The sequence below is a fragment of the Danio rerio genome, chromosome 3 (genome assembly GCF_052040795.2).
Source record: "Danio rerio strain M-AB ecotype USA chromosome 3, GRCz13ab, whole genome shotgun sequence".
NCBI classification, from domain to species: Eukaryota; Metazoa; Chordata; class Actinopteri; order Cypriniformes; family Danionidae; genus Danio; species Danio rerio.
Window position 1 is genome coordinate 65335001 of NC_141023.1, and position 12500 is coordinate 65347500.

General features: G+C 44.7%; 3 protein-coding genes across 10 annotated transcripts in view; 1 reads left to right on the forward strand and 2 right to left on the reverse strand.

Moving 5' to 3' along the window:
* The window catches only part of arhgdia (Rho GDP dissociation inhibitor alpha), a 48262-nt gene extending 43498 nt beyond the window's left edge, over positions 1-4764 (forward strand). The window contains exons 5-6 of one of the 2 annotated variants that reach the window (XR_015479703.1): positions 535-815; positions 897-3576. Coding sequence is in view for 1 of the 2 variants with exons in the window: in NM_213461.1 (NP_998626.1) it covers positions 535-598; positions 3116-3315 (264 nt within the window). In the remaining variant the exon portion in view is untranslated. 2 annotated transcript variants of the gene reach the window in all.
* Positions 1-12500, reverse strand: part of LOC147846122 (uncharacterized) — a 418287-nt gene that overhangs the window by 328171 nt on the left and 77616 nt on the right. The gene's annotated exons all lie outside the window — the stretch shown is intronic.
* cdr2l (cerebellar degeneration-related protein 2-like) overlaps positions 8561-12500 on the reverse strand; it is a 30489-nt gene continuing 26549 nt past the window's right edge. For 5 of the 7 annotated variants that reach the window (XM_087242266.1, XM_087242267.1, XM_087242265.1 and 2 more), the window contains 3 exons: positions 11841-12005; positions 9078-9955; positions 8561-8898 (listed from right to left, as the gene is read on the reverse strand). In XM_087242266.1, coding sequence (XP_087098392.1) covers positions 8876-8898; positions 9078-9955; positions 11841-12005 — 1066 coding nt within the window. In that variant the 3' untranslated portion in view covers positions 8561-8875. Of the gene's footprint in view, positions 9956-11840; positions 12006-12500 lie in introns of all 7 variants that reach the window. The other 2 variants (NM_001316894.1, NM_205564.2) reach the window with 1 other exon arrangement.

The window sequence follows — 12500 nt, forward strand, 5'->3', positions numbered from 1 at the left end:
AGATTTGTGTCCTTATATGTCACAAAAACACGTACACACACACACACACACACAGTGTGTTTTACTTTAAATCTGCTGATCGTTTACATTCATTTGTCCATAACTGCGCATTAGTTTCTGTTATAATCCAGTCAAATGAATGTAATTGATCACATTTGATTATTACACTCACCGGCCACTTTATTAGGTACACCTTACTAGTACCTGGTTGGACCACTTTTGCCTTCAGATCTGCCTTAATCCTTCATGTCAGAGATTCAACAAGCTGCTGGAAATATTCCTCAGAGGTTTTGCTCCATATTGACATGATAGCATCACACAGTTGCTGCAGATTTGTCGGCTGCTCATCCATGATGCCAATCTCCCGTTCCACCACATCCCAAAGCTGCTTTATTGGGTTGACCTCTGGTGACTGTGGAGGCCATTTGAGTACAGTGAACTCATTGTCATGTTCAAGAAACCAGTCTGAGATGATTCACGCTTCACATTAACCCTGTTCCGCTGTGTGTCGCTCATGATCTGCTCTGTTCACAGGTAAACAAAGAGATCGTCTCCGGGTTGAAGTATGTACAGCAGACCTTCAGGAAAGGGGTGAAGAGTAAGTGCTCTTTAAACACTCCAAACCCCAGTGTTTTGGTCATGAGGGTAGATTCATGTCTCTTCTGTTTGTTCCTAAAGGGAGTTTCTTCTTTCAAACACAAAAGAGTTTTAAAATGTCAATTAAAATTAAATGGATAGTTTAGATAAGACAGACAGAAAATTCCTCTCATCCTTCACTTGTTTGCAGAGTTTCCTTCTTCTCTGAAACTCAAGATGTTTTGAAGAATGCTCAAAACCTCTTAACCATCGACTGCCATAGTAGGAAAAACAGATGCTGCGGAAGTCAGTGGTTACAGGTTTTGAGCATTGATGACTTTTGTCAAAGAAACAAACTCATGAAGGTCTGAAACAAGTGAAGGATGAGTGAAGAAGCATCCCCTCAGTGTATTTTAAATTAAGTAAATGTGCACGGTAAAAACAATGTAGAAACACCGCTGCCCTAAAATGTGTGTGTTGAATCAAACTGACTGAAAAAATCAACCCGATTCACTGGGACATTTCTGATGTCAAATTTGGCTCCTGAGCTCTGATTGCCGTCAGTCACACCACTAGGTGGCACTGTGATACAGCAAAAACAGTTTTTGTTGTTGGTTATGACCAGATCAATTCAAGTGTGTTTGAATAGCGCTTTTCATATTAATTATTGTTTACAGAAGGTCCAAATCAGAAGAGTTAAGCTCATCATCATCATCATCATCAGTGTTCAGGCTTTGTACTTCTAAACTGAGATCAGATATAATCACTTGCTGTTCCAGACATTAGTGCGTCGTAACTGTCCATCTAGAAGTCTTGTAGCTTCTTATAGTACATTTATTTTATGTTTGTATTACGGGGCGACACGGTGGCTCACAGCAAGAAAGTCGCTGGGTCAGTTTGCATGTTCTCCCTGTCTTGGCGTGGGTTTCCACCAGGTGCTTTGGTTTCCCCCATAGTGTGTGTATGAGTGTTTCCCAGTACTGGGTTGTTGCTGGAAGCTCATCTGCTGCATAAAACATATGCTAAAGTAGTTGGTGGTTCATTCCACTGTACTGACCTCTGAAAAATAAGGGACTACGCTGAAGGAAATGAATGACTGAATGTATTTCAAGAAAAGTAAAGTAACAACAAATCAGTTTCACGTGACACACTTGCGTCCGCACTTACAGCATCGTCTGGGACAGGGGTGGGCAACAACAGTCGTGTAGGACCCCACTGTTCATCCCTAATCAAACACACCTGAAAAATAGATCCTTCAGGATTGCTTGAGAATGACTGAGTCAGGGGTCACACCGACCCTGTTCCTGGCTGTTGCTAGATCAGATGCGTTTGCAGCCGGAAGTTAACGAGAATTATTTCTATTATTTATTAAATTTCCCATTTATTATATTTTATTAACGTCTACCCCCAACCCTAAACCCAACCGTCACAGTAATTTTCATATCATTTTCTTGTCGGCTTTATTAATCCGGGTCGCCACAGCGGAATGAACCGCCAACTTATCCAGCACATTTTTACACAGCGGATGCCCTTCCAGCTGCAACCCATCTCTGAGAAACATCCACACACACACACTCATACACTACGGACCATTTAGCCTACCCAATTCACCTGTACCGCATGTCTTTGGACTGTGGGGGAAACCGGAGCACCCAGAGTAAACCCACGCGAACGTAGGGAGAACATGCAAACTCCACACAGAAATGTCAAATGACCTAGTCGAGGCTCGCACCAGCGACCTTCTTGCTGTGAGGCGACAGCACTACCTACTGCGCCACTGCTTCACCCCATCACAGTAATGTAAAAAATTAAATACTGTACAGTGTCATTAAAATATCGCACTTCCAGCCGGCAGCATTTCCGATCTAGGCTTCACCCCTGTTCCTGGAGATCTACCTTCCTCCAACCCTGATCAAACACAGCTGAACCAGCGAAGTAAGATCTGAAGGGCAGGTGTGTTTGAGGGGTTGCAGCTGAAGGTGGATCTCCAGGAACGGGGTTGGTTTGACCCCTGGTGTAAGTGTAGCCTAAGTTAATCCCATGTTGACTAATGTGCCTCGACTTAACAGGTCAAGTGTCCAACTTTAAGTGGCAGTTCAGACATTTCAAGTAGGAGATGGGCATACCTGTCAACCCTCCTGTTTTTGCCGGGATTCCACCGTATTTTACGATTCTATCCCGCTATCATCCCGTTTAAGTATTACCATAGTCATCCTTCTCTGAAAAGTGAAAGTAACGTCAAAGAACCGATCTCTAATGTGAAATAATTACAAGAGCGCTTCCAGAAAATCACATTGAAATTAATATTTAAGCGGCCGCATTGCGTCGACTGTCGCCCTTCATTTGCAATCTCTGAATTACTCCAGTCATGCATACTGACTGATGCGCTCATATCTAGGGTATCCCGTATTTTTACATCCCAGTGTTGATGGGTATGGAGATGGGAAGAATGTGAGGTCTGAGTTTTGTAAAGTAGTGGAGAGACACCACTAGTGTACTCCGCATGATTTAAACCCCGTCTCCTGTCTCTTGTTTTCAGTTGATAAGTCCGACTACATGGTGGGCAGCTACGGGCCCCGGCCGGACGAGTACGAGTTCCTGACGCCCCTAGAGGAGGCACCCAAAGGCATGCTGGCCCGCGGCACCTACAACCTCAAATCCAAGTTCACCGACGACGACAAGCACGACCACCTGTCCTGGGAGTGGAACCTGAACATCAAGAAGGACTGGAAAGATTGAGCCCTGTTTACCTTCTTGCCATCCTCCTATTCCCCCCCCCCTTTCTTCCTCTTCCAGTTCCCTCCATCATCATCATCATCATCATTGACATCATAGTCCTGGATTAACTGATTTAAAGGAAAAGGATCTTTCTCACTCCGTCCACTTTCCTGCAGTTCCCCCCCCTCATCTCTTCCCTCCCCTTCCTCCATTTCCCCAACAAGTATTGAGGCTTTTCATGAAAATATATATGTGAAAACAAACAAAAACGTGCACAATCCATATTTTGTGTTTTGGTTTGTTTGTATATAAAAGGTAAAAACAGAGGAGAGAAAAAAATATTCAACAAAAAAAAAATAATAGTTCACCTCATGGATACTTTCTTTGACATGGTTGCTATTGTAATCTTCACCGCCCTGCCTTCCTTCTGTGTCCCTGTTTATCCCGCGTCATTCCTTCCTTCTCCGACATTCCTCGTTTGTCTGTGTGTTGTTGTTTTTTAACCATGATCTGCCTTTATGAGTGAAATGAGAGATTTGCTGATATTTTGCCACTGGCATTCCCTCACAACTCAAGTTTGCCTTTTGTGGGAACGTGTCTCCGATGCCTTTGAGATGAGCCTTGGGTTAGCGTAGCATGGGGTTACCTGTAGAATAGCAGAAGCGTTAGCAAGCGGGACTTTTCTTGGCTCCCGGTATGAATGTGTGCGTGTCCTAATATGGTTTTAGCTATGTAGGGTTTGACAGAAGATTTCGCCTTGCCCTGCTCTGATTGTGTAGGGTTTGTTTTCGTGTATCCATTTCATCGCCATGTGGCCTTAAAGTGAATCCTGTAGCAAAGACACTGAGGAGCTGCCCATGTATTTTTGAGGCGATACTCTCGAGGAACCAGTCTGCTGCCTCGTTCAATTAGCTCGATTTCAGAATGGACCAAATGTGAGGGCCCGTAGAAGTTAGTGAAACCTTCAGTCATCCCGAACCTCCTGCTTTCCAAAGACAACTGGTGCTTCGTTTGCAGAATGTGCCCTTTTGCTTTGTGGCTTGCCGATTAGGATGTTTCAGAAAGCCGAAGAAGGGCTGTGCTTTCACTAACCAATCTCAAGTATTGAACTACTCAACCTAAAAAACGACCAAACACCGTAGACCGTGCCTCCAGTATTGACGAGCTGCTCTCCGCATGTGTAAACCTAAAGGGAAGTTTAAAAGAGGTGCGTTTGAAGCAGATCTGAAATCAGCTATAGTCCAGGTGTAGTCTAACCTCAGCGTTCAAACAAGAGAAGAGAGGATGTGCCCATGCATCACTGTACTGTTTCACACATGCTTTTTCTTTCTTTGGCGACATCGTCCGCTTATAACTAGCTTGTTGTTGTTGGACCAGAATGCTGCTGTGTGTCTTCATCTGTTTGTACTTCTCTCGGCGATGGCTGGAGATTACTTGTTCACCTGTGTCAACATTAAAGTGTTCACAACAGACCGTTTCTTTTGTCTTTCATTCACCGACATCAATGTTGTACCATTGCTTCTATTGGTTATACTTCACCAGGTCTCGATGGTACGCCTTGCTCTGCAGAACTTCTTGAACTTAGCGGTGGACAGGACAGGGTAGTTTTGTAGTCTTTTCCACCATTGTTAGTGCTTGTTAAGAACCAGTTTACATTGTTACTGAATGAACCCAGAATCCACTGGATTTACCTGCTGGAGTCACTGGCTCCCCTGGATTTGGGACTCGGAGTCTGTTTGGTACACCACCTCTTCAGCATCTAGTTCTCACTCCTGGTCCTCATAACCCCCTTGCTCTGCACATTTTCTATTTTTTTTTTCTTACCACTTTACAGGAGTTTACTTTGACCGTAAGTGTCCTAAGAAGTGGACATCACAGAATATTCTCCCATTATTCCAGTTGAAAACAAGCATGGCTGTCAAAGAGTGCAGGACAAAACCTTTATGCAGATCTCATGATCACACTTCTGTAATGAGTTTAGCCTGAAGACACTGCAAACAGTGTATGACTGTGATCTTTGAATGAAGGTCTGCTAGTTTCTCATGTGCAGAGCTCAAGGGTGGATTGCAGTGAATTCTATGTAGGAAACATGTCAAAAGGGCAATATGGCATGCAAGGGATTTTCAGGCACCGATAATCTTCCAGTGACTCTTTAATTGCATAAGGTTCCTTTTACAGCATCGGTAATGTCATTTACTTGAGTGTTAAATAAACCTAAGTATCCTTTAAGATCGGAGATCACCCAACTTCTTCCAGGAGAACTGCTGACTTGAGGAGTTTCGCTTCAACCCTAATCAAACACCTGAACAAGCTAATCAAGGTCTTACTCGGTATACTTAACTTTAGAAGTGTGAACCTATACTGGTCTCACGGTTCAGTTCGGTTACGATTATCATGTCTTCGATTCGGTTCAATTCGATATTTCGGTTCATATACAGTGTTATATTTTAGAGGAGAGGCTATAACAAGCTGTCTGTATAAACACACAGACACAGCACCACACTGTCTCTCATTCAAACACAAACAGACAGCACCAAAGAAACAAACACGCACGCACGCACACACACACACTTAAGCCCTCGCAACAGAGAGAGCTCGCGAAGAGCGGAGCAGAAAAACAGGAAAAAAAAACGAAAAAAAATAAGCACTTTTCCGACGGTCCCTTACTGAGAGCTCCTCTCAGCGCGAGCTATCCCGGCTAAACACATATTGCGAGGGCTTAAACTGAGCAGTGCTCATAATGTGGAGCGAAAAGAAAGAAAGACAGCTGTGGAACATAACCAGCTTTGTCTTTCTGTAGGAAACACACTTTAGATCTTTTTAGGATAAGAGGTTTGAGTTATTGCCGTCTGTAACTGAATGTGTCAAGAATATCGAAAACAAAACCAACTGAACCCCGCTCCTTTCTTGCGCCCTCCTGGATATACAGCACCCTTAGCATTTGCCTATGGTGCCTATGCCACGGGCCGGCCCTGAGTTGGCTGAGTGTTGTAAATACTCGCGCTCACCTCCCTCGCGACAGAGCGCATAGAAGATAAATGACGTCAGTACATAATAACCGGTTATGATTATTACAGAACCGATACCGAATTGTCCGCGTCTGCATCGCGGTGCACCAAAGAAACAATTCATTTTGACACCCCTACTTAACTTCCAGGCTGGTGTGTTGTGGCAAGTTGGAGCTCCAGGGCCGAGATTGGTGATTTAGGGTGCATGCTATCTGAACCGTGCCCAGGGGCATTCTGATTCTTTTGAGAACTGTGAGAGCGTTGTGAATCAGGCTCAGGCGTGGTTCAGTTGGCCAGCCCTAGCCTGGGTGTGCCAGAGCATGGTTCAGTTGGGCTTTGGCGCGGTACGTGTGTAGTGTGTGTGTAAAGCGAGCCTGAAACTAAAGACGTGACTTTTAAGGGACTGTTTCATATGGATTTATTAATCATTCTTACTATTCAATGAGCGCAAACTGTCGTATATTATTAAAGACAGCTGGACCTTCAGGAAGCCTCCTAATACCTGCAACACAAGGACTTTTGTGATGATTTATGAGCGTCAAAAGTAGTGGATCTGTTCGGCAAAGTATTTGACTGCATGTCACTGCACCCCAAACGACTAAAAATAATACAAAATAATATCACTAAAGCAATCTTCACTGTGCTGAGCGAGATCGCTTCCCTTCCTGTTAAACTGAAGAGTCGCATCAATCGTGCTTTGGCATGGTTCAAGGGAACTGTACCTAATGTGAGTACGCCCATAGTTGGTAAAACGTATGAGTTGAAAGGCCTTTTAAACGCAAGCGTAAAGCAGAAGGCGAGCACAGAAACTCTGTTCAAAAAAAGATCATGCTTTAAAGCACAGGTGTCAAATCCAGTTCCTGGAGAGCCGGAGTCCTGCAGAGTTTCATTCCAACTCTGCTTCATCTCACATACCTGTACGTTTCAAACAAAACAGAAGGACTTAGTTTAATCAGGTGTGTTTAATTAGGGTTGGACCTAAATTGTGCAGAGCTGTGTCCCTCCAGGGACTGGATATGACATGTGTGGAACAAGGGAATTTAATGCAGTGCTTCAGGGCCAGCATGGAACCCCCTTCATTCTAAACAATGCAGAAAGTGTATAATGGCACGACAGTCCACTAGGAGCCCCTGGGTGGGTTTATTTAAAATTAAAGTCCCCCTGCTTATACCCCAATGGAAAAGATCATTCATAGAGCTCTCTACTGATGAACTGGATCTCTAAAACAAGTGTTAAATAAGAGACATGCAAAATAATCCAGAACGAGGATTAGGATTGAGAGAACCACTCAATCTAGATCACTTCTGAGCATGCCAGACATTCAAAGTACCCTTTCTAGACTGCAACCTGTTGTCCGTACACACTGAAAAGTAATGTTACAGACAAAAGTTTGTATATTTTCAGCTCTATTCTTTCCAAGAATCATCCATTTGAGAAACTGACATGAAAAAGTGCCACTTTTCACCTAATTTTTTTTTTCTAAAAGAGTCCAATGTAGCAGTACCAGATGTTTTAAACCCTGAAAGTAAAGTTCTGCTTTCGGGTTTGTCTTCATACTAAGTGCCTTGAACATCACTGACTATGTAGAGCAGGGGTCACCAATCTCGGTCCTGGAGGGCCGGTGTCCCTGCAGGGTTTTGCTCCAACTTGCCTCAACACACCTGCCTGGATGTTTTAAGTATACCAAGTAAGACCTTGATTAGCTTGCTCACAAGTTTGGTGACCCCTGATGTAGAGTGTTTGCTTTAACATGTATGTAATAACTATGCTTCATCATTGTCCGTTTTAGGAAACCCTATAACCTTGCAAGCACCTGGTAGATGCTTCATCCATCCAAACTCTTAGATGTTACATAACGCCAACAAAACTAGAACTATTGACTTCTGTTATTGCTGTCCTTTCACTATGGAGGATCTTTTTATGGTTCCTAGAACTTTTAGTGGATGTAGCCACTTTTGATTCATTGACCTAGATTAGTGGTCACCAAACTTGTTCCTGGAGGTCCGGTGTCCTGCAGATTTTAGCTCCAACCCTAATCAAACACACCTGAACAAGCTAATCAGGTATACTTGACGCCCAGGCAGATGTGTTGAGGCAAGTTGGAGCTGAACCCTGCAGGGACACCAGACCTCCAGGACGAGATTTGTGACCCCTGACCTAGGGTTTGGGTTTCTGCAGAACAGACCATCCCACAGCGGACCATCCTGATCATTCATCCATTTACTGGTTCATCGGTAATAAACGTATCAAACAAACCCTTCTAAAGCAAAGTGTGATTTAATATTGAACAAAAGTGGTTACACAAGGCTGTGATTATCCATGACGTGATACATGTGAGAAAGGAAACGATCAGCAAGGATAAGCATCATGTCTTCCTGTGCTGATCGACATTAGGATGAATATGGTTACAGTTAAACCAAGAGAGTAATATGGTCTACCCTAAAAGGCCAACCTGGCAAAAAAGCACATCAGACGCAAAAGACGAGCATCCTGTTAATAGAAAACCACCATTTATCTTCATATCAGTGGCACCAAAAGGTTCAGGGATGAGTCGCACTAAATAACAGCCATCGCTAAATATCGCTGGCGCAGTTTCCTAAAGAAAAGTTAAGACATTACATGAACAACCAGGGAAAGAAACCAGTGGCACAGAAGTTAAGAGCAGACCCATATAGGATCTGATACATGGACGTACATGCAAATCACATGACGTGATTTGCATATATATTTTGCCATGTATCAGATGTCTATGTGGGGGAGTGGTCTATTTCCCACCTTTCCTCCCTTTGGTGGAGTTTATATCGCTCTTGGTCCTCTGCAAGCGGGAGAAGATCTCCTTGAAGAGGGCTTTGTACTCTGGCGTGTTCTGGCTCAGCCGTTTGTCCACCGCCTCCACCTGCCGGCTGATGCCCTCCAGAGCTTCAGGAGTCGAGGGCGTCTGCGGAGGTGTTGGTGGTGGCTGCTGTGGCTCCGCGACCCGGCACTCCTTCATGGACGGGTCTCTGGACACAGGCCGAGATGTTTGGACTTCAGCGTGCCGCAGACTCTCCTCGTGGCGACGACACTTTCCTAGAAGCTCCTCGTATTTCTCTAGAAGTGCGTGATACTGTTCGTCCACCTCCCGCAGGATGGACATGCCTCTCTTGCGGACGCCGTTAGCATGTAGCGCGTAGCTGCCTTTGCGTCTCCCTGAGGCATCAACCGCAGAGATGGCATCCAGAGCGGTGTCGCTGCAGCTCTTGCGCACAGGTGCAGCTCCGTCATTAGCGTCCCCGTTCTGCGCCATCACCGCCTCGTCTGGAGTGTCGGTCTCTGGTGCACAGTTAAGCAGCGTCTGCTCCAAGCCTTCCTCTCCGCTCAGCAGACATACGCGAGACTTGCGGAGCTGCTGCATCTCCTGAAGCTCTGCCTCCAGCTCGTGCACGCGCCGCTGACAGCTCTCAGCCCCCAGGAGGCGCTGTTCCAGACGCTCAAACTCCTGGAGCACCGCGGCACACTCCCTCTCCGCAGCCTCCCGCCGCCCGCGTTCAGCCGCCACTGCTGCACGCAGAGAGGAAACCATCACGCGCAGATGCTCGTTCTCTTCGTCCGCCGGCTGACATTCCTCCAGGTCTCCGCTACCGGGGTCGGACACCATGAAACTATCCTCATACCTGCAAAACACACACCAAACTAAATGACTTTTTGGTGTGGTTTAACCTAATAAATATTCTGTCATCATTTTAATTTGTGATATTAAGTGCCAGGGATAACTACAAGTTCCTAATATTTATGTACAGTTACATGTTATAAATGATGTTGGCTTGAGAAAGGGACTCAAGCATTGGGACTACAGAGGGGGGGTGTTTTTGAAGGTAAAGAACCAGTGAGGGAGGGGGCAGGGTGTTGGTGAAGGTGAAAACCTGGTGGAAGGGAGTTTGATCCAATGTTAAGTCAATGGGATTTGAAGTCTCTATGTTTTGTATTGAAGTTTCTCCACCATTGTAAGTCAATGGGCAAACTTAGGGGCCGATCACACCGAACGTGCTTAGCGTTGAGAGTTGTGTTTTTTGAATGGTTTACTAATGGCTGCGAGTGTTGTGTGCACTGCTCATGAAAAAAGTAAACTCTGAGCAGAGGCATGTTTTAGTCAGGAGGTTGCTTATATTGTAAAAATGTTGTCGTAGATGATGTCATTTTCTTAACTTTCACCTTTCAGAACTGAATGATTTTTATGTCTACAGCAACTAAATTAATGGATCTGCATGTTGTTAAAGAGCTGAGACCTGTACCACTGTGCTTTTTGTTCTCCACGCTTTCATTCCTATGAGGAAATTAAATGAGACGCCTCCCTGCGCTTATTTCACTGGCCGCCATTTTAAAGAACCAAAGCGAGGCTGCGGAGGGAAGAAACCCGGAAGTATCGGACCAGCACAGTAATCATTGCAGTAACATGCTGAGGACTACAAACCTCCAGCTGTTGCCGAGATTTCAAAATGCAGAAATGGTGTAAACATCACTTTAATATCATTCAGTAAGTTTAATTTAAACAATTAAAAGCAATTTAGCATCAAACAACATCACAATCTCTTTGTCCTCCTAGGCTTCAGTTCATGGCACTAGTTAAACATCGTGGGGACGCTTTCCTGCTTCAGCCTAAGTAAACCGGTGTGTGATAAAACACTGCAGTCCTCTTGTAGCACACCCTCGTGTTGTCTGTAATAGTGTTGTCCTGGTACTGAAGTTTTAAAAACGTCCATTTCCCGCTAACATTCAAGCACCGCTGAGCGCGTTCATAAACAGCGCTGATTTACCATAGTTTTCACCAGTGCTAATCGGTTTACCGCTCTTTACCCAGTGCAAACAAAGATACATGGAGACTGCAGCGCGAAGCAGACATGAAGATCAGTCGAGTCATCAAGCAGATCGCTCGTCTGTGTTTGTGCTCAGTAAACAGCAGAGGGTGAACTGATGACTTTCTCGGCCAATCACAGTCATTTCTGTTGAGCATGTGAACACAATGGCAAATCAGCGCTGTGCCTAAAGCCATTATCAGTGCCTTAAATGTTAGCGGGAAATTGATGGTTTTTCTTTTAATTCAGCATCTTGACAAGTCTAATATAGTGAAAGAATCCGTTTATTAACTCGAGTTTGATAAATGGCATCTAAACCGTGTGTTTGGGAAAGAAAACGTTAGCTAACTAGTGCCATTTCCCTTAACTTAGCTGAACATGAGCTCTGACGTCCCTTTTTATGTTCACCATTCATTCAGAACAGACCGTCGGGTCACTCGGAAGGTGGTGAAATTATGAATTGGTGCCACTTTCTCTTGGCGGATAAGATCCTATAAGATCCGTTCCTATGTAACTCCCAACGATACTTATGGTTTTCTTCCCACCGCAGCCTCGATTTCGCTTTTAAAAATGGCGGCCGCATGAAATCAGTTTATATCAGTCTGTTCTACATGAACTGACATGGTGAAGTGGAGTTTCCTGTGGGCACTATCAGACAGGCATGGTGTTGGTGCAGTGCGGTGATGATGGACGCATGGGGCTGTACCTGGGGGCGGTGCAGAGCTCTTTGAGGCAGGGGAAGGAGTGCACAGTCTTCCTGCGCTCCTTCTTCTCCCGGCGAACCCTGAGCTCCTCCAGCGTGCGCAGCTCCTCCACGCGAGCCGTGAGCGTGTCCACCTGACCCTGCAGCATCTCCATAGTACCGGTCAGTCTGAAGGAAACATGCATATAATCATTCAGTGTGAGAGAGAGCCTCAGCATGAACCACATCTAAAAAGTATGTTTCTCTAGGGGGATATGGGTGGTCAGACAGTACACAAGCATGTATCATTAACCTTTACACAAATATATACAGTCATCCTTTAAACATGCAAGTGCCCTTGTGCTATTTTAATGACTGGAAATAAATGCATAAATAAGCATGCATGTTAGACTCTCGAGTCATGATAATATGACAATAATAATTCAGATACTGAATTAATCCTGCATGCTGAAGCTTTTGCTCATAAATGTGAATTGATTGAAGCTTCTGGAAGGTTACGATGCAATGTCAGCATGACTAAATAAAAATCCATGAGCCAAGTCAGACTAATAGCCCTAAAGGGCACCTATTTTACCCCCCTTTTCAAGATTTAATACAAGTCTTCAGTGTCTCCTGAATGTGTCTGTAAGGTTTCAGCCCAAAATACCCGTCAGATTATCTAGT